Source organism: Lissotriton helveticus, chromosome 9, assembly GCF_964261635.1.
Source record: "Lissotriton helveticus chromosome 9, aLisHel1.1, whole genome shotgun sequence".
NCBI lineage: Eukaryota > Metazoa > Chordata > Amphibia > Caudata > Salamandridae > Lissotriton > Lissotriton helveticus.
Window position 1 is genome coordinate 1,289,890,785 of NC_136070.1, and position 23,043 is coordinate 1,289,913,827.

Consider the following 23,043-nt stretch of genomic DNA (forward strand, 5'->3'; position numbering starts at 1 on the left):
CGTGACCCCCCTGTGCCTCGCACAACGGGTCAAGAGACTGCGTGACCCCCCTGTGCCTCGCAGAACGGGTCAAGAGACTGCGTGACCCCCCCTGTGCCTAGCAGAACGGGTCAAGAGACTGCATGACACCCCTGTGCCTCGCAGAACGGGTCAAGAGACTGCATGACACCCCTGTGCCTCGCAGAATGGGTCAAGAGACGGCGTGACCCCCCCTGTGCCTCGCAGAACGGGTCAAGAGACTGCGTGACCCCCCTGTGCCTCGCAGAACGGGTCAAGAGACTGCGTGACCCCCCTGTGCCTCGCAGAACGGGTCAAGAGACGGCGTGACCCCCCTGTGCCTCGCAGAACGGGTCAAGAGACTGCGTGACCCCCCTGTGCCTCGCAGAACGGGTCAAGAGACTGCATGACCCCCCTGTGCCTCGCAGAACGGGTCAAGAGACGGCGTGACCCCCCTGTGCCTCGCAGAACAGGTCAAGAGACTGCGTGACCCCCCTGTGCCTCGCAGAACGGGTCAAGAGACTGCGTGACCCCCCTGTGCCTCGCAGAACAGGTCAAGAGACTGCGTGACCCCCCTGTGCCTCGCAGAACGGGTCAAGAGACTGCGTGACCCCCCTGTGCCTCGCAGAACGGGTCAAGAGACGGCGTGACCCCCCTGTGTCTCGCAGAACGGGTCAAGAGACGGCGTGACCCCCCTGTGCCTCGCAGAACGGGTCAAGAGACTGCGTGACCCCCCTGTGCCTCACAGAACGGGTCAAGAGACAGCGTGACCCCCCTGTGCCTCGCAGAACGGGTCAAGAGACTGCGTGACCCCCCTGTGCCTCGCAGAACGGGTCAAGAGACTGCGTGACCCCCCTGTGCCTCGCAGAACGGGTCAAGAGACGGCGTGACCCCCCTGTGCCTTGCAGAACGGGTCAAGAGACTGCGTGACCCCCCTGTGCCTCGCAGAACGGGTCAAGAGACGGCGTGACCCCCCTGTGCCTCGCAGAACAGGTCAAGAGACTGCGTGACCCCCCTGTGCCTCGCAGAACGGGTCAAGAGACTGCGTGACCCCCCCTGTGCCTCGCAGAACAGGTCAAGAGACTGCGTGACCCCCCTGTGCCTCGCAGAACGGGTCAAGAGACTGCGTGACCCCCCTGTGCCTCGCAGAATGGGTCAAGAGACGGCGTGACCCCCCTGTGTCTCGCAGAACGGGTCAAGAGACGGCGTGACCCCCCTGTGCCTCGCAGAACGGGTCAAGAGACTGCGTGACCCCCCTGTGCCTCGCAGAACGGGTCAAGAGACAGCGTGACCCCCCTGTGCCTCGCAGAACGGGTCAAGAGACGGCGTGACCCCCCTGTGCCTCGCAGAACGGGTCAAGAGACGGCGTGACCCCCCTGTGCCTCGCAGAACGGGTCAAGAGACTGCGTGGCCCCCCTGTGCCTCGCAGAACGGGTCAAGAGACTGCGTGACCCCCCTGTGCCTCGCAGAACGGGTCAAGGGACTGCGTGACCCCCCCTGTGCCTCGCAGAACGGGTCAAGAGACTGCGTGACCCCCCTGTGCCTCGCAGAACGGGTCAAGAGACTGCGTGACCCCCCTGTGCCTCGCAGAACGGGTCAAGAGACTGCGTGGCCCCCCTGTGCCTCGCAGAGCGAGTCAAGAGACGGCGTGACCCCCCTGTGCCTCGCAGAACGGGTCAAGAGACTGCGTGACCCCCCTGTGCCTCGCAGAACGGGTCAAGAGACTGCGTGACCCCCCTGTGCCTCGCACAACGGGTCAAGAGACAGCGTGACCCCCCTGTGCCTCGCAGAACGGGTCAAGAGACGGCGTGACCCCCCTGTGTCTCGCAGAACAGGTCAAGAGACTGCGTGACCCCCCTGTGCCTCGCAGAACGGGTCAAGAGACTGCGTGACCCCCCTGTGCCTTGCAGAACTGAGCTGGTGACAGAAGGCTGTGGTGGACTCCTGTTTGTAACACATTGTTACTCTTAGCCCGTTTCTGCTTTGCAACTTGTTGGTGAACTTCCAGAGTGCCACCAAGCACCCCTTTGCCTCAGAGCCGGACTGGGAACCAAAACCGGCCCTGGCACAGTGCTCGGCCAGCCCCACCCCCCGTAGGTTGGGGGTGCGACCTAGCTCTCTGCCGGGGCCGGTTTTTGGCCAATTTTGTTACAGGGCTGATTTTGCAGCTATGCCCAAAACCGGCCCCTACCTTTGCGGCGCACCGGGAGATTGCCCGGTGCCCGCAATGGCCAGTCCGGCCCTGCTTTGCCTACGTCTACCTCTTGTTTATGCTTACTGTCTATCCCCAGTTGGTTTCTGGGGTCCTAGACAGGGTACAACCTCAACTATGAGTGACCTTGTGTCGGGAGAGAGGGGCTGGTGAACCTCTTTTCAGGGTATCCGGGACAGTGGGAGTGAACTGGAGGTGGCGGAATGTGGGCACACAAATATTGTCTTACATAACATATTATGGCCCAAACATTGTTTACTTATGCGTTGGTATATTTGGCGCGGTTGACTTGTTGCCATTACTGTTTTTGTAACCATATGTAGTGTATACTGGGGTTATACAACGCATAGTTGGGGCAATACAAGGAAACACATTCTTTTCCTCCAAGTAAAAAATGAAGGGGCCCAGAATATCTTAACAGTTATTGACAGCAGGGTGACCAACTGGCACGGGTGCAAATTCAGGATGGTGAGTGTAAAAGTTCAGGATAAAGGGACAAAATCCAGGACAAAAATTCAGGACATATATTCAGGAGAAAAGGAACGTTTTACAGACACTGCAGAGGAGTTCGCGCAATATTACATAAGTAAATAGACAAGCAACAGAAGTACAAGTCAGAATAACTTTCTGTTAGGTTGAGACATTGCTCTGCATCTGTTGTGTGCACGAGTGAAACCTAAACACCTGCGTATGCATATAAAAAAATAAAATTAAAGCTGAAGGCTTCTCAGATCTTACAAGTCCCCTCTCTTCCAAGGGGATGTGGGAGCATATTACCAACAAGTAGCGATAATTATCGCTAAATAGGCTTAGCGACGATTTTTTTATCGCTGCCTATCGCTGGATATGTTAGCGGAGAAAACATGCTATTAGCAACGTTTTTCACCATTGTGCTAAAATATCCAGCGATAGCGGCGAAATGCGTGAATATCGCTGAGAATACAGCGATATTCATGCATTAGCGACGAAATGCTCTTAGCCATGTTATCCACCTCCCATTGGATAACATGGCTAAGAACTGGTCTGAGCAGGCGTTAGTTTTTGGCGATAGCGGGAATATTTCCATCGCTACGCCTGCCTTGCTAATAGGCGATAGCGATGTTAGCGACTGCTTTCAGGTTGCCCACTTTGCATATCAATAGCGATAAATATCGCTGACATGCAAAGTGGGCCACAAACCACTCGCTATCGCCTAAAAGCTGTCGCTAACATCAGTTAGCGACAGCTTGCTAATAGAGTGATAGAATTACCTCTGCTCAGCGGCCGGAAACGGCAGCTAAACCGGCGAGAATTGCCTATCGCCACCCTTGGTAATATGCCACATGATGTGTAAAAGCTAAGCAGGCTGGGGGCTGAGGTGGGGGGGGCGAAGAGTAAACCTGAAAATAATAACAGCACAAATGCAGACACGTTGCACTATTGGAGCTAAAGAAATAAATAATAAAGAACAATTGTGCTTGTACCACTGTCGCTGCTTGTGCGTCAGTGTAAGAGGCTAACAATGGAAGCACCTGGGTAACATTGTATTGTAATTATATTTATATAGCGCTTACTAGTTCAAGTTACTACCCCCGACGAGTCGGCAAAGCGCTTTTTTCAGCGCGCATCACCCTACTCCGGATCCCCCCCAGAAATTTGTGGTGAATCAGTACAGTGGAATATGAAAGTGATTTGAGTGCTGGATATGTTAGTCAGTTATTTGGATTGAGAAGGATGGTGGAGGGATAGAAGACGGAAAAAGGTTTGCGTTTATATAGTGCCTTCTACCCCTGAGTGGGTTTTGAAGTGCTTTTTCTGCGAGTACCACTCAATGGAGTGTAAAGGAAGCAAAAGGCACAGCAGAATGGGAGGGACAAAAATGTAAAACAAGCACTCATGGAGGAGAGAAGAAATAACACATGCAGCCAATAGAGTGTTAAAAGATAAAGAAAAATGTGGCTCCCTGATTGTAAGAAATGGAAGGAGACAATCCAACCAGAAAGACTGTAACAACCAGTGCTCCAGGGGAAGGAGACGCACAATGAAAGGAAAGAAAGGGCTGCCCCGAGCCCACGCAGGGGGGCCTCCTAAGAGGGCGGCCCCCTTTCAGGCCCGGACTGGCCGTTGCGGGCACCGGGCAATCCCCCGGTGCGCCGCAAGGGTGGGGGCCGGTTTTGGGCCCTGAAGGCCATTTTTGTTACAGCGCCGTTTTTGCAGCAAGCGGCCCTGTAACAAAATCGGCCGAAAACCGGCCCGGGAAAAGAGCTCGGTCGCACCCCCAGGGGGCCGGCCGAGCACTTTGCCAGGGCCGGTTTTGGTTCTCAGTCCGGCCCTGCCCCCTTTAGTGGCACACGATAGCACACGTGTCAGCCGCACAGTGTTTTGGGACCTGGAGGGAGGGGCTATCCCCTCCCCCAAATCTGTCAAACACCGATTGGCTAGGGCCACGGTGTAATCCAGCTCATCAGGTGGGCCGGCGGCGAGGGGCTGCCTGCCCTGGGATCACCCGTAAGATAACCCACCATCTTGGCATATTTGTTATGCAAATAAACCCGCAGCAATTTTCTCCACAAAGATGGCGTCTTGTCTGTTTATTTCTCCAGGATATTGCTGTGGGCGGGATGGGGAGTGTTGGCGATATTGGCATTAAGCACTTGAATAAGAAGCAAGGGAATGAGCTGGAGGGACACGCCACCAATAACAAGCTAGGGGCTGACCTGAGTTTTGGCATTGAACGCAATTCTTTTGGCAACAGACAGTTAAAGCGGTCTGCACAAGCGCCTGGTCAGTCCTTTTCTGCAGAGAGGCAGCTGTCTATTTTCTTCAGATGGCAGTGACTTCCAGTCAGTCCTGTTTCTCGGCCAGCAGTGAAGCATGCTGGGACACGTAGTTTCATTCTGCTTAGCCTTCGTATGGGTCTTTAAGTCTCATGAGAGGAGGCCGGTTGACTGTAAGAGCCCAGTGTTTGTTCATTGTGTCAGTGTGCCGCTGCAGCCCTTTGGAGGTCTGTGGTTGACTCTCCAAGCGGTTACAGCCAATCCCAGCAGTGTCACAGGAGATCAAGAGTGTGAATGCCAACATCAACGCATCTCCCTGCTGCAGACATCTTTCTTGCCAGACACTGCCAGGACGCACGCCCCATGGCAAACACTCCTCTCCTGAGGTTCCCTCACTCTCCTCTGCCCGTGCCCCATGGCACACACTCCTCTCTCGAGGTTCCCTCACCCTCCTCTGCCCGCGCCCCATGGCACACACTCCTCTCTCGAGGTTCCCTCACCCTCCTCTGCCCGCGCCCCATGGCACACACTCCTCTCTCGAGGTTCCCTCACCCTCCTCTGCCCGCGCCCCATGGCACACACTCCTCTTCCGAGGTTTCCTCACTCCCTCTGCCTCCTCTGCCCATGCCCCATGGCACACACTCCTCTCCCGAGGTGCCCTCACCACCTCACTCTCCTCTGCCCGTGCCCCATGGCACACACTCCTCTTCCGAGGTTTCCTCACCCTCCTCTGCCTGCGCCCCATGGCACACACTCCTCTCTCGAGGTTCCCTCACCCTCCTCTGCCGGCGCCCCATGGCACACACTCCTCTCTCGAGGTTCCCTCACCCTCCTCTGCCCGCGCCCCATGGCACACACTCCTCTCCTGAGGTTTCCTCACCCTCCTCTGCCCGCGCCCCATGGCACACACTCTTCTCCCGAGGTTCCCTCACTCTACTCTGCACACGCCCCATGGCACACACTCCTCTCCCAAGGTTCCCTCACCCTCCTCTGCCCGCGCCCCATGGCACACACTCCTCTCCCGAGGTTCCCTCACTCTACTCTGCACACGCCCCATGGCACACACTCCTCTCCCAAGGTTCCCTCACCCTCCTCTGCCCGCGCCCCATGGCGCACACTCCTCTCCCGAGGTTCTCTCACTCCCTCTGCCTCCTCTGCCCACGCCCCATGGCACACACTCCTCTCCCGAGGTTCCCTCACTCTACTCTGCACACGCCCCATGGCACACGCTCCTCTCCCAAGGTTCCCTCACCCTCCTCTGCCCAAGCCCCATGGCACACACTCCTCTCCCGAGGTTCTCTCACTCCCTCTGCCTCCTCTGCCCACGCCCCATGGCACACACTCCTCTCCTGAGGTTACCTCACTCTCCTCTGCCCGCGCCCCATGGCACACACTCCTCTCTCGAGGTTCCTTCACCCTCCTCTGCCCGCGCCCCATGGCACACACTCCTCTCTCGAGGTTCCCTCACCCTCCTCTGCCCGCGCCCCATGGCACACACTCCTCTTCCGAGGTTCCCTCACCCTCCTCTGCCCGCGCCCCATGGCACACACTCCTCTCTCGAGGTTCCCTCACCCTCCTCTGCCCGCGCCCCATGGCACACACTCCTCTACCGAGGTTTCCTCACTCCCTCTGCCTCCTCTGCCCATGCCCCATGGCACACACTCCTCTCCCGAGGTTCCCTCAGCCCTCAGCCCCGTCTGCCCGTGCCCCATGGCACACACTCCTCTCCCGAGGTGCCCTCACCACCTCACTCTCCTCTGCCCGTGCCCCATGGCACACACTCCTCTTCCGAGGTTTCCTCACCCTCCTCTGCCTGCGCCCCATGGCACACACTCCTCTCTCGAGGTTCCCTCACCCTCCTCTGCCGGCGCCCCATGGCACACACTCCTCTCTCGAGGTTCCCTCACCCTCCTCTGCCCGCGCCCCATGGCACACACTCCTCTCCTGAGGTTTCCTCACCCTCCTCTGCCCGCGCCCCATGGCACACACTCCTCTCCCGAGGTTCCCTCACTCTACTCTGCACACGCCCCATGGCACACACTCCTCTCCCAAGGTTCCCTCACCCTCCTCTGCCCGCGCCCCATGGCACACACTCCTCTCCCGAGGTTCCCTCACTCTACTCTGCACACGCCCCATGGCACACACTCCTCTCCCAAGGTTCCCTCACCCTCCTCTGCCCGCGCCCCATGGCGCACACTCCTCTCCCGAGGTTCTCTCACTCCCTCTGCCTCCTCTGCCCACGCCCCATGGCACACACTCCTCTCCCGAGGTTCCCTCACTCTACTCTGCACACGCCCCATGGCACACGCTCCTCTCCCAAGGTTCCCTCACCCTCCTCTGCCCACGCCCCATGGCACACACTCCTCTCCCGAGGTTCTCTCACTCCCTCTGCCTCCTCTGCCCACGCCCCATGGCACACACTCCTCTCCTGAGGTTACCTCACTCTCCTCTGCCCGCGCCCCATGGCACACACTCCTCTCTCGAGGTTCCTTCACCCTCCTCTGCCCGCGCCCCATGGCACACACTCCTCTCTCGAGGTTCCCTCACCCTCCTCTGCCCGCGCCCCATGGCACACACTCCTCTCCCGAGGTTTCCTCACCCTCCTCTGCCCGCGCCCCATGGCACACACTCCTCTCCGGAGGTTCCCTCACTCTACTCTGCACACGCCCCATGGCACACACTCCTCTCTCGAGGTTCCCTCACCCTCCTCTGCCCGCGCCCCATGGCACACACTCATCTCCCGAGGTTCTCTCACTCCCTCTGCCTCCTCTGCCCACGCCCCATGGCACACACTCCTCTCCCGAGGTTCCCTCACTCTACTCTGCACACGCCCCATGGCACACACTCCTCTCCCAAGGTTCCCTCACCCTCCTCTGCCCGCGCCCCATGGCACACACTCCTCTCTCGAGGTTCCCTCACTTCCCCTGCCTCCTCTGCCCACGCCCCATGGCACACACTCCTCTCCCGAGGTTCCCTCACCCTCCTCTGCCCGCGCCCCATGGCACACACTCCTCTCTCGAGGTTCCCTCACCCTCCTCTGCCCGCGCCCCATGGCACACACTCCTCTCCCGAGGTGCCCTCACCACCTCACTCTCCTCTGCCCGCACCCCCAAACCTCCGCCAACCCGGACACTTTTAGGGATGTTTGTCTGCATTAATCACTTTTGCACCTGAGGCTGATTTTGTTCAGTTAAATATGTGTTCATGAGAGTTGTACCGACCAGAATATGAACTGAGGTGACAGTAGGAATCGTGGATCAGAGCAAGAGATGGACAGACATGTTTCAATCCTGCAAACCACTTGTATCTACTAAGGCCAAGATCCGCTCCATAGGTCTTTAAGGTGGTGCGTGTGCGTGTTTGTGTGATGGTGTGTCATGCATTTAGGTCTGCCAGCCCTCGCTGGGAAGTACCAGCGCGCCGCATAGGACAGTAGGAAACAACTGGGCGTGCACAAGAGAAGCCGAAGCATCGGCGGCCGAGCCCCCTCTTATACAGGCCTCAGATAGAAGGAGCCAGGGGGCATGTTAGCAAGGACTTTATCGCCGCTTTAGCGGCCCTTTTTGCCGATAATGCGGCGATATTTTTATCGCCCTATTAGCAAGCCAACGCTAACATGCGTTAGCGACAGCTTTCCGGCGTTATCTGCCGGTTTTCCTATCGCCCTGCATGCCAGCGATAATTATCACTAATGACATGCAAGGTAGGCGTTCCCAACAAAAAGCGCACGCAAAAGGTCCCTAAAACAACTTCTCTCTATTAGCAAAGCCATCTGGAAATGACAAAAGTCGCGCTAGGCCCCCATCATAGCAATATTCTATCGCCTGATTGAAACCTGACTTACCATTAATACCTATGGAAGGTGGATTGTAAGGTCAAGTCCACACTCCCCTATTACCAAGCGTGACATTAGCGCTGTAAAATCGTCGCAGGATTTCACGCGGTAATGTTAATTTTCGCAGTCTATCGCAGGATTTCACATTGCCTGTTAGCGGCGTGTTGGTAATACCCCGCTAACACAGCGATGGTTTCCCGCGATAAACGGCAATAAGAACGGGCACGCTAACTGCGGTTAGCGATAATTATCCCCTTCTTTAGCTAATATCCCCCCAGGTCTGTAAGGATGGGATTTCCATAAAAGACATGAGCTTCAGTTCTGTGAAGTGTAGGAGTTTACAGGCCTAGGACCCTCCAGCTATGGGTCCCAGCCCCTCCGACGCAACAACATGAATGACACTATCGCGAGCTCTCGTCATTGGGTGGACACTGGTCTGTCGATTAACAGAAAACACTAGATTAAAAAAAAAAATTTAACCAAGCATCACCATCAAACAAACAATGATAATTCTTAAGGCAATCTCATATTAACAGGCCATGGCAAATGGCACACTTCTATCGAACAGATCCATCTTCGTAAATAAAAAACAACTTCTTTACAGCTAATTACACACTTTTGACATGCGCCAAAACGAAAGCTCCACCCACCCCAGAGCGTGACCCCTGGTGAGGTGACAGGAGCCCATCAACAAAAGCAGGGTACCAAGCCCTGGGCTGTGCAGGAGGAGGCCCAGCCAATGCTGTCACTGCGCAGAGAGGCCCATCATCATCCTGTATGTGATAACCAGGCCGTTTACAGAACGATAATGGGCCGATAGCAGCCTGTGCCAGGTGGGGAGGGTGGGTAGGAGCTGCTGCAGGCCACTGATCACAGCAGGAGCGAGAGCTGCCCCTGCAGTGAGAGTTACAGGACTCTCAGGCTGCTTTCAGGGGGAAGCTGCCTCTAAAGTCCGCAAGACCAAAGGCGTCCGTGGAAGAAACCTCATGGACAACGGACAAGAGGCCCAAATTACGGACAGTTCAGGAAATTTATGGACGGTTGGTCACCCTAATTGACATCAATTGCTCAAGCTTTAGTCTGCCCCATCTGAGCCACCTCAGGGGGATGTATGACGTTACAACGCATGCTTTTACCACGCATGCTGTTACAACGCAGTTTTTACAACGCAAACCTTTACAACGCATAGCGCTTTGGGGTGCTGGATAGTGAATAGTTTAATTTACTATTCCAACTCCGGTCCCCGTGGACACTAGGGAAGGTGATGGATAGTAAATTAAATCTATTCCCTATCCTAGAGCGCCCCCCAGCGCAATGCGTTGTAATGGTTTTCGTTGTAAAACCTGCTTTGTAAAAGCACTGCTTTGTAAAAGTTTCGTTGTAAAGGATGTTTCCCCCTCAGGGTAGTGGTATCTAACAGGACCAAGGCCGCATGTCTTCGTGGGCTCTGTTCACGGTGCAGCAAACAACCGCACAATTGAACCGTGGATTGCGGTCACCACACTCGGTAGAACTGAATGACATCGGATGTAGGGTCTGTGAATGAGCTGGAATGACACCCACCGGAGTGACTGATGCTCAAGGAGTGGAGGAACCTTGGCCACGACAGCTGCACAATAAAGGCCAAATCAGAAATGGAGAATTAGGAGTGAAATCAGCAATCATGTCTCTGATTCCTCATTTTGGGCCTGACTTATAGCCAGGTATTTTGGCCGCTTTTTGTAGCCGACAGCAGACAGTGTTGGTCTACCGGACAAGACTGCTGGTGATGTATGTGATGAGCCTGCTGCCAATATTTTGAGTTTCCGGACTGCCTCACTTTTCATGGCGGTGAGCCCACCATTGAAAGCAGCTGTGGTGAGGAAACCAAAAGGGCCTTACTGAGCCCCCTCTTACCTCGGGGCCAGGGGAGGCATGCAAGGGGGCACATGGTGTGCCCCTCTGTCTGCATGCACCCCCTTTTCTGCACAGTCCATGCCGTGCAGGAACGGGCTCTAGCACTTCCATTGCAGGCACCCCCACGGGAATGCTAAAGGATCGCCCGCCGGGCCATGACATAACTCGAAATCTGGCAGGCGGCCAACAGTCGAGTATGGTGATGTGGGAGCAGGGCGCCGGCATGGCGGTCAGCAGTTGAGTATGGCGGTGTGGGAACAGGGCGCCGGCATGGCGGTCAGCAGTTGAGTATGGCGGTGTGGGAACAGGGCGCCGGCGTGGCGTCCAGCAGTCGAGTATGGTGGTGTGGGAGCAGGGCGCCGGCGTGGCGGCCAACAGTCGAGTATGGTGGTGTGGGAGCAGGGTGCCAGCGTGGCATCCAGCAGTCGAGTATGGTGGTGTGGGAGCAGGGTGCCGCGTGGTGGCCAGCAGTTTAGTATGGTGGTGTGGGAACAGGGCGCCGGCGTGGCGTCCAGCAGTCGAGTATGGCGGTGTGGGAGCAGGGCGCTGGCGTGGCATCCAGCAGTTGAGTGTGGCGGTGTGGGAGCAGGGCGCCAGCGTGGCATCCAGCAGTTTAGTATGGCGGTGTGGGAGCAGGGTGCCAGCGTGGTGTCCAGCAGTCGAGTATGGCGGTGTGGGAGCAGGGCGCCGGCGTGGTGTCCAGCAGTTGAGTGTGGCGGTGTGGGAGCAGGGTGCCAGCGTGGCATCCAGCAGTCGAGTATGGTGGTGTGGGAGCAGGGTGCCGCGTGGTGGCCAGCAGTTTAGTATGGCGGTGTGGGAGCAGGGCGCCAGCGTGGTGTCCAGCAGTCGAGTATGGCGGTGTGGGAGCAGGGCGCCGGCGTGGTGTCCAGCAGTTGAGTATGGCGGTGTGGGAGCAGGGCACCGGCGTGGCGTCCAGCAGTCGAGTATGGCGGTGTGGGAGCAGGGCGCCGGCGTGGCGGCCAGCAGTTGAGTATGGCGGTGTGGGAGCAGGGCACCTGTGTATTGCCCAGTTCCTTTGCCACCCAAACCCTTAATCAGGCCCTTAGATTACTTTGAGAGGGCCCATATCTCCAACAAACTGAGTTATAAGTCATATTGTTTTTGCATTTTCCCGTGTGAGCTGTGTGAAGGGTGCATTCCTGAGGTATATCTCTGTAATTCACAGAGGATGTGCACATGATACTGACAGGGGGCTGATCTCTGGCAGGAGCACTGAAGGAGGCAGTACATGGAGTCTGTTGGAGCCCAGTAACCAGTGCACACATGGGCAGATTCCTGTAACTCACAGGAGGGGTGCAAATGATGCAGAACTGCAGGTGATCTTTGGTGCTCCCAGGAGCCATGTGTCTGGTTCAGTGTCGAAGCAAATCCATGGAGACCAGATGAGCTGTGCAACTGGTGCAAACCCGGGAAAGATCCCTGCAGTGGTCTTCTGTCTTCCAATGCCAGTGCCACGTATTGCGACATGCCTTGAACCTCTGAATTAAATGTCAATACATTTTAATCTCTCTAAATAACTCTTTAGAGTTAACTAAACACTCATACAAAATAGTCAGTCGCTTAACTCATTCATCTGCTGGCTCTCTCATTCCCTCTCTCACACCAGTGGTGAGGGTGATCTATCTCTCAAATACTCAACCACCGAACAAGTTATTAGGTAGAAGACTCACTTGCACAGTTGAAAACAGCGAGGTCTTGTAAGGTATGAGGGATCGCGACTCGGATATGAGATCTGGAAAATAAGAGAAAGCAACACATCACTCATCTGAACATAGGTAAACTCACAGCATAGAAAAGATGGCTCCACCAGTCCAATGTTCATTGGTGGCACCAGTTCACAGTTCATTGGTGGCACCAGTTCAATGTTCATTGGTGGCACCAGTTCAATGTTCATTGGCTCCACCAGTTCAATGTTCATTGGTGGCACCAGTTCAAAGTTCATTGGTGGCACCAGTTCAAAGTTCATTGGGGCACCAGTTCAATGTTCATTGCTGGTACCAGTTGGCACCCGTTCAATGTTCATTGGTGGCACCAGTTCAAAGTTCATTGGGGCACCAGTTCAATGTTCATTGCTGGTACCAGTTGGCACCAGTTCAATGTTCATTGGTGGCACCAGTTCAATGTTCATTGGCTCCACCAGTTCAATGTTTATTGGTGACACCAGTTCAATGTTCATTGGCTCCACCAGTTCAGTGTTTATTGGTGACACCGGTTCAATTTTTATTGGCTCCACCAGTCCAATGTTCATTGGTGGCACCAGTTCAATGTTCATTGGTGGCACCAGTTCAATGTTCATCGGTGGCACCAGTTCAATTTTCATTGGCTCCACCAGTCCAATGTTCATTGGTGGCAGCAGTCCAATGTTCATTGGTGGCACCAGTTCAATGTTCATTGGTGGCACCAGTCCAATGTTCATTGGTGGCACCAGTTCAATGTTCATTGGTGGCACCAGTTCAATGTTCATTGGTGGCATCAGTTCAATGTCCATTGGTGGCACCAGTTCAATGTTCATTGGTGGCACCAGTTCAATGTTTATTGGTGACACCAGTTCAATGTTCATTGGTGGCACCAGTTCAATGTTCATTGGTGGCACCAGTTCAATGTTCATTGGTGGCACCAGTTCAATGTTCATTGGTGGCACCAGTTCAATGTTCATTCGCTCCACCAGTTCAATGTTCATTGGTGGCACCAGTTCAATGTTCATTGGCGGCACCAGTTCAATGTTCATTGGTGGCACCAGTTCAATGTTCATTGGCGGCACCAGTTCAATGTTCATTGGTGGCACCAGTTCAATGTTCATTGGTGGCACCAGTTCAATGTTCATTGGTGGCACCAGTTCAATGTTCATTGGTGACACCAATTCAATGTTCATTGGCTCCACCAGTTCAGTGTTCATTGGTGGCACCAGTTCAATGTTCATTGGTGGCACCAGTTCAATGTTCATTGGCTCCACCAGTTCAGTGTTCATTGGTGGCAGCAGTTCAATGTTCATTGGTGGCACCAGTTCAATGTTCATTGGTGGCACCAGTTCAATGTTCATTGGTGGCACCGGTTCAATGTTCATTGATGACACCAGTTCAATGTTCATTGGCTCCACCGGTTCAATGTTCATTGGCTCCACCAGTTCAATGTTAATTGGTGGCACCAGTTCAATGTTCATTGGTGGCGCCAGTGCACATCTTGGTTACAGCTTTTAGAAACAGAGTGAAGAGCAATTTTAAGCCACAAGCAAAGTGGGCAATTGCCCCGGTCCCCACCTTCCATGGGGCCCCTGTTAAAGCCATCTCTTTCTTTTTTTCCATCGTTGTCTCTTTAGATTATCATTTCTCCCTCTCTCTGCCTACTGACTTTGTCTCTACCCAATCCTAAATCACCACTCTCAACCTTTTTCTCTCCATTTCGCGACTTCGCCTGCCTCTTGCTTTAACATCTTTCCCTCCTTACATGACCTCACCTCTCTTTATGACTCTCTCTACTTCTCTACCTATCTCCGCCTTCTTAACTCCACCTACAACGGTCTACTTTGGCTCTCTCTTTTACCCTCCCCTTTCTTACTACCTTACTTTTCCTATCTTTCTTCATCCCTATCTTGTACCTCATTAATCTCTACCTCACTAATGACTAGATCACCACCCTTCTCGCTCCTCAACTTCTCCATTACATACATTCCGGTATTTAGACAAAATATGGAAATTTTAATATCGACATATAGAAATATTGTGTTGGAAATATAATAATACACAAATATTGTCAGCAAGAATATCATTGACGAACATATCGATTTTGAGGTAAGTAATATTGATGTAAAATGTATTAAAAGTGTAAATATCGATGTAAAAAATATCTGTGTTGTTAATATCAATATTAAAAATATTGTTGTTGATAATATAAAAAAATTATAATTGGTATGTATTTTAGTATATATTTTATTTCTATATATGTATATGCAAGTATTGTTTAATATAGTTTATAAATTATTAGAAGTTTCTAAATTTAATGTAATAGCTTTTTAAAAATAATATTTAGTACCGTAGTTGGTTGTAGGATTTATAGGTGTACAAGGTGGGAAGTAAATTAATTATAATTAATTAATAATGAGTTTTTAATATAATAATTATTTATTTGATAATAATTTTTGTTAATTGTATATATTTTTTAAAGTTCCGTTTTACATTCAGGTTGTGAGTTTTGTAGCGGTACAGGATGGAAAGTAAATGTATTAATAATTAATTTGTAATTAATAATAAATATTTAATTTAAGATTATCTATGTCACTTGTACAGTTACCTTTTTTAAGTTTAGTTTCTGGAGCGGGTTGTGGGTTTTGTAGGGTTATAAGTTGGGAAGTAAATTAGAATTAATTAATAATTAATTTGTAATTAATGTTAATTATTTAATTGATAATTGTTTATATTAATTGTATAATGAATTGCTTTTTAAGATATGTTTCGGGTGTGATTATAGACTTTGTAGTGGTATAGGGTCAGAGGTAAATTAATCATAATTATTTCTTAATATAATCAAGTATTTAATTAATAATTAATCATGCAAATTGTGTAATATAGTAAATATTTGTTTTTGTGGGTGTGTGGTTTTGTATGGGTAAAAGATGTGTGTGTGAAATTCAGTTTAATAATTAATCATTATTGTTAATTAATTATTATTGAAATGAAAGATTAATTATGTAAATTGTGTAATTGAGATATTGTATACGTTACATATTCAGTGTGAGTTGTTACATTTGTAGGGGTAAAGTGTGTGAAGTTAATGAAATACACATTTTTTATTACAAGATAAAGATTTTTATTAATTGTTTAGTTAATAATTACTTATGTGAATTATATAACTAAATTTCTATATGAGATGCAGGGTGTTGTTTTTATATGGATAAGGGGTGGTAAGGTAAATACAAATAATGATTTTAATATTAAATCATTATTATTATTAATTTAATTGATAATCAATGATGAAAATTGTGTAAAGATATGCTTTATGTAGTTTGTAGATGTATAGGGTGGAAACTTATTTAAGTAGTAACACATTTAAAAATAGGTACTTTTTTATTTATGTTGTATGTTATTGTATGTGTTAATTGTGTTGTGCTTTTTAACTGTATATAACAGTGGATATTTTGATTGTGATTGTAATGCGAATAATAGTTTGGGACTTTAATAATATTTGTTTTAATTTAGGATAGTTATTCAGCATTGTAATAAATATGTAGTTTGTATATTTTGAAAATAAATGACCTACTGGTGGTCACCAGTAGGTAGTTATAGTTGGGACCTTGTTTCTATTCAAAAAACGTTTTTTCTTTTGCCATTATCTTTGGCAACGTTTGACGAATCTTCGCGAAATTTTCAAAACTAATGGCCCGCTCGGGTCAACTCCTGTCTTAAAAGTTTTGGGTGATTTGTCAAGCGGGGGCTGAGAAAAAAGGTGGTCCTAAGATGCAATTTCTCCATGTTCATTTCCATAGGAAGCGTTTGTCGCAGCCACAGCCCGAACAGCTGAACGGAATTACACCAAATTTTGCAGAGAGGTAGCTCTTGGTCCGGGGGTGCTCTTTGCTATAAATGGTGTAAATCTATTGAGTAGTTCCTGAGAAAATTAGTATCTGGTGACCCCGGTGGATCCGCGAACCCTCCCAATCACAAGCTTGACTCTGATTGGCCGCTAACACTTCAAACCAGGAAGTGTTAGCAGCCATCCTGTGACTCGGTTGAACTGAGTCACAAAAAAAAAAGTTTAAATATGAAGAAACACTCTGACCCCATAGGCCTTATCAAGGTGTCCCACAGGGCCAAAAAAAGCATTTAAAAAAAAAATAATTAGGTGGGATTTGCGTAGTTTCCGCAAATCTCGCCAAGATTTAAATTAAAACAATTGCGGTCCCCCGCGTTTTGTTTCTTTTAAGCCCCCAGGTGGCCCAGGTCCCGGGGCAATGGTTAATTATTATGCACTCAGCCATTCACTCAGGCACTACTCATGCACTCATCCATTCTCTCAGGGGAGACATCTGATACATTGCATGTGATACATCTCATGCCATTACAACGCGGTTGTTACAACGACCGCGTTGTTACATCGCAAACCATTACAAAACACGTTGTTGCAACAACTTGTTGTAGGGGGCAGATGGTGTTGGATTTAAAATCCAATAACTTCCCTACTGTTAAACAGGTTGGAGTTAGAATAGTAAATTATACTATTCCAACATCTACCCCTGCACTCATGCAATCACCCAGGCACTATCCATGCACTCATGCAATCATTCAGGCACTACTGTTGCACTCATCCATTCCCTCAAACGCTACCTATGGCCTCATCCATTCACTCAGACACTAACCATGCACTCATCCAATGACCCAGGGATTACTCTTGCAATCATTCTTTTACTCAGGAACTACCCACACACGGATCTATGTACCCAGTTATTACATTTGCACTCAGGCACTACCCATGCACTCTTCTAATCACCCAGGCAGCACCCCTGCACTTATGTAATCACTCAGGCACTACCCATGCACTCATGTAATCACTCAGGCACTACTCTTGCACCACTCAACCATTCAATCAGGCACTATCTATGCACTCATCAATTCACTCAGGCACTACCTATACACTCATCCAATGACCCAGGCATCACCGTTGCACCCATCCTTCCACTCAGTCACTACTCATACACTCATCGAATCACCCAGGCACTACTTCTCCAGTTATGCAATCACCCAGGCACTACCCATGCACTTATCCATTCTCTGAAGTACACGTCTTGCACTAATAGGAAGACACAGGCATAACCCTTGCTTTCTTTCTTTCACATAGGTACTTCCCATGCACTCATCCAATCACCCAGGCACTATTTTTGCATTCAACCATTCACTCAAGCTTTACCCATTCACTCATCCATTCACTCATGCACTACTCCTGCACTCATGCAATCACTGAGGCACTACCCATGCACTTATGCAATCACTCAGCCACTACTGTTGCATTCAACCATTCACTCAGGCAGCAACCATGCACCCATTCATTCCCTCAGGCACTACCCATGCACTCTTCAAATGACCCAGGTATTACGCTTGCAGTCTTCCTCTTATTCACACAGTTTCCATGCACTGAGCCAATCACCCAGATGTTTCTCTTGCACTCATGAAGTCTCTCAGGCACTACCCATGTACTCATTCAACCTCAGAGGCAGTAGCCCTGCACTTTTACAATCACCCAGACACTGCCCATGCACTCCTGGAATCACTCAGGCACTAATCTTGCACTCAACAATTCACTCAGGCGCTTCCCATGCACTCATCCATTCACCCAGGCCCTACCTATGCACGCATACAATTACCCAGGCATTATCCATGCATACATCCTTTCACTCAGGCAGTACCCATACACTAATCCAATCACCCAGACACTACCCCTGCACTCATGCAATCACCCATGTACTATCCAGGCACTTATGCAATCACTTAGGCACTACTGTTGCACTCATCTATTGCCTCAAACACTACCCATACACTCATCCTTTCATTCAGGCACTACCCATGCACTCCTCCAGTCACCCATACAGTACCCCTACACTAATGCAATCACCCAGGCACTATTTGTGCACTCAAGCACTCACTCAGGCACTACTGTTGCAGTAATCCATTCCCTCAAACACTACCCATGCACTCATCCATGCACTCAGCAACTACCCGTTCACTCCTCCAATCACCCAGGCAGTACCCCTGCACTCATGTAACTACCCAAGCACTATCCATGCAATCATGCAGGCACTACTTTTGCACTCATCCATTCCCTCAAACACTACCCATGCACTCATCTATTCACTCAGACACTACCCATTGCACTCCTCCAATCACTCAGACAGTACCCATGCACTCATGCAATCACCCAGACACTATCAATGCACTTATGCAATCACTCAGGCACTACTGTTGCACTCATCTTTTGCCTCAAACACTACCCATACTCTCATCCATTCGTTCAAACACTACCCATGCACTCCTCCTGTCACCCATACAGTACCCCTACACTCATGCAATCACCCAGGCACTATCCATGCACTCAAGCAATCACTCAGACACTATCAATGCACTCATGCAACCACTCAGGCACTACTGTTGAACTCATCCATTCCCTCAAATACTACCCATGCACTTATCCACTCACTGAGACACTACGTATACACAATTCTAACATTAATCATACCCACATTCACACAAGCAATCACCCTCATTACATACAATTTTTCTATTTTTTACCAGTTTAGGTGGTTCCATTACAACCTTTTTCCTTTTTTAGAACCATTGTATATTCTTTTGTATTTTCTGAAGAAAAAAAATGTGGTGTTTTTAATTTTTTTCAAACAAAAAATCAAAGTAAAACAGTCCAACTCTGCTGTTTCTGTTTAACATAGAAACATAAGCAACAAAACATAAAACAAAAAAAATAACATTTGTGAGCTCTGAGGAGCATCTTGATGGCATCTATAGACAGCCTTCCCACACAGTGTTGTTAGGCATTTGTGGCAGTCGATGGCAGCATCCGCCAACTCCGGAACTATGGGGGGTTGTGGAGTGGTCAAAACAACCCCTGCAGATGTCAATGGTTGTGCTCCATCATCGTTGGCTGTTTCTTCCCATCTTTGGTGCTCCCCCTCTCGTGCCAGGCGAACAGGATGTATGGTGTTGAGAAGTTTTCTCATGGAAGAAGACCCACAAGAGTACTTCTTCTCTGAGCCTCTTGATAACACTTTGCGACAGATAGTACATTTCACCTTTTGCGCATCGACTTTTTTTTCTCTCTCAGGCACAGTCAAGAAGGCCCATACAATACTTCCTTTCCTCTACCTCCTCCATATCCTCCTCCTGGTCCTCAGGGAATGCTGATGCCATTTTTGTTGTAGAAAAAAAAAAAAGAAAAAAATGAAAATTGCCGGAGCCTACAAAATAGGCAGTCTTCAACCAGACACACCCAAAAAGAAAGGACTGTAAGGGGTCTTGGTTCCACCCACCAAGAGAATGAAAAGCTGTTCAACTAATGACAATGAGGCACTATCTGAGTAAGTGTCTCATTTATGATTGTGATAAGAATATTTAAATTCTTGCACAGAAGAAGAGCAAAAATGCCTTTTATGGCAATAGATCACTGGCTTAGAATGCTATCAGCAACCAGTAACCTGAAGTGAGGCACAAGTAGTCCCAGGAAAGGTTTGCGGAGAAGGTATAGATCGATGAAGACTGGAAACTAGAACACTCATTTTATTCAGTGGATAGTAGAGATCATTCTCTTGGGCACCTTTTTTGTTAAGATGTTATTTCAGTGAAGCCATAGATTGATCACGATGACTGATTGAAGACAGTGGGGTAAACCTCTGCCTGGGGCCAGAATGGAAAAAGGTCAGAATTTGCGCAACTCCTGCGGGAGACCCCCGAGCCACCGGAGGCCCTGGGAGTTCCTCCTTAAGGTCGAAAAGTGTTTATATGGAGAGGCGGACCACATGATCACCCTTCCCGAGCCTCTAAATGCCCTATGGAGCCCACACCAGGAGCTGAAATTTAACAAAATAGGAAAGGTGGCTATACCCAGAGTCATTAAGGGCTCGTAAGCCCAACCCAGTGCCAAAATATGTTTACATTGGGGGGGTGGCTACATAGATCTGTTTCCTTGTCTGCACTAATGTAGGCAGGGAGACAGATCAAACTATTGCTCAAGGAGGGAGCATCATGAATAGCTGCTCCCAGTGGGGAGCTGGCTGGGGCTGTGGGGGCATTGGGAATCCCCCACAGCTCCTACAAAGTATATGGTGGGATTCCTGAGTGCACACCAGGGCACTAGGGGTGGACAACAAATTCTGCTCCACCGGCAGACTTTTTGCCATTGCTTGGCACAGTTTTTTCTAGAGTGCGACTCACCAATGTTAAGTTGCCACCCATGAGCAAGAATGTACGTCCCCTAGTGTGATTTCTGAGCACTAGAACGCCTCCTGCCGATATTTCTCAACTCGAGTGGTCCCAGCAGGTCACTCACGTTCGCGTTGAGAAAGCAGCTGCTCAAGTAGAAAATCTTCTTGAGGTTGAGCGGCAGAAATTCGCACCACACCCGTGTGTGCCGAGTGGTGCTGTGTGCAATGATATTACAGCACGGAACAAGCTTGCGGAGCTAAAAATCAACTAAAGCAGCGCAACATGCTGAATTGCACCAACCTGCGGATCTCCATGGAATCTCGCACCGGGAGATGGAATCCCTGGGGTCGTTAGCGGCTGGGAGGAGGGGCCCCACTCCCCTTAAAATAATACACAGCCTAAGGAGACGGGTTCCCATGGCCTCTGGAAGGGGGACCAGGCAGCTCTTCTCCCCTTACTTTTTAGAAATGTCCTCAGAGAATGGGGTCCCCAGGAGCCACCGCCATGCACAGTTTTCTCATCAATAATTTCATTGCAAATGTTGCAGTTATATTATGAATGATGTCGTAGAAAATGTAATATGTGGGTAAGTAGCTGTGCATGGCAAGTGCATGAGTTATAGTTACCTTAGGGCAGCAGTTACAGTATCTTGAGATAAGTATAACTATAACTGTTGAATTTCAATTGTATTGTTTGTGTAAATTCTTAACTTAACTATCATGTCCCTCTAACCCTTGTTTTTTTTGGGTGAATATTTAAGGTTTTTTAATTCTGTTCCCTAACTATAATAACGTCCCTTTTGGTAATATTGAAAAATATGAGGTCGGTGTAGATCATGATATCTGTACTTATAATAACTACCTTGCATCTCCATTGTTGAATTCACCTGATATGACCTCCCCCTCAACCCCAGATAAAAAATACGTGGTCAGGCAGTCCCTGCGACCTAGGCCTGAAGCAACTGATTTACAGATCACAGGTGTAACCCACAGACAAATGTGTGAACAAATAAACCCAGGTCAATCACACAGGTAGGCAGCAACACTGCAATGGTCTCAAGAGATTAGCCTCATAAAGCACATTTGGTCGGAGGGGTGCATGTTCCCAAAAACACTGTAATGTCACATGCCACACTAAGATAGGAACACACAAACCCATCAGAACACAGCATGCGCACTACATGCAGTGATCACGTGCTCCCCATGTCGGGCATGTACCCACTGACTCTGCATTGCGTCCAAGCAAGGTCGACACCCACCTGCGCTTCTTATCAAACTACCAGATTTATGTCCCCATAACTAATCCCAAAGTTCTGTCTCCAAAGGAATGCATAAATCCTTTTATGACGCTTCATGCATTGTTTATAAATGACGTCCGAAACCAATGTGCTTTGAGACAGTCTTCGGACCCGACTCTATCGCCTGCTCTCCCAGTCACTGCGTTTAATTAAACCAATTGTTTCTGTTTTGCCACACGCCTCTTGTAATTCATGTTTGCAAGGTATATTCATATTGGAGTAACGCTGTAACCTTAATTTTTTTCTGGTAAATTTTTGGGTTTATTTAATGCTAGGAAATATTAAATTACACCTTGTTAATCTAAAAGGCTGCAGGGCCTGGCATGGCCTCTGCCCAGGAGCTGCGGCCAACCCGCCATTGGCACCCAACCCTGCGCCACGCATACCCTTCAGCCGTGTGTAGTGTAGGTTGGCCGCAGGGCCTGCGGGCAACCTTCTTAGGCACACAACCTTGCGCCACACACACCCTTTGGCCGTGTGCGGTGGGAGTTGGCTGTAGGGCCTGGCCACCAACACCTTGCAGGCACCTACACCACTGATCAGTTCCAGTGTGTCTTTGCGCGCTAGAACGCTACAGGGCACCTATATGTACACCTGTCCTGATGTTGTCATTTTTTTAATAGGATAAAAAAAATATGCTTGCATTGCTGCAGTTATTTTGGAATTAGAATACAAAGAAAGCCTATATGGCACATTATCAAAAAACTGTGGATCCATAAGCACCTACACTATTTCCAAATGTGCCATACGATAACCTCTGGACTCTTTTTATCATTTGGACTGGCAAAAGAGCAGTGCTTGACACAAAATTGGTTGCCTATGACGGGTTGGCCGCAGGGCCATATGTGTCAGGGGTTGGATTAATATATGGTAATTAAAAATTAATGTTAAAAAACCCTAGAAATTCACTGAAAAGAAAAAGGTGACAGAGATGGTATAATTGGAAGAAAGCACTAAAAACCTTTGCAAATTCACCAAAAAAGGCAAAGGTTTGAGAAACGTTATAGTTAAGTTTGGTTTTTACATGCACAAAACAATAGAAATGCAACAGTTTAAGTTATACTCATCTCATAAAACTATAGATTGTGCCCTAAGGTAACTATAACTCGCTT

General features: G+C 49.6%; 1 protein-coding gene across 1 annotated transcript in view; it reads right to left on the bottom strand.

Annotated features, from left to right (window-relative positions):
• LOC144780829 (NXPE family member 1-like) overlaps positions 1 to 23,043 on the bottom strand; it is a 164,735-nt gene that overhangs the window by 35,620 nt on the left and 106,072 nt on the right. The window contains exon 5 of the mRNA XM_078659329.1: positions 12,388 to 12,449. Within this exon, the coding sequence (XP_078515455.1) occupies positions 12,388 to 12,449 (62 nt within the window). The remainder of the gene's footprint in view (positions 1 to 12,387; positions 12,450 to 23,043) is intronic.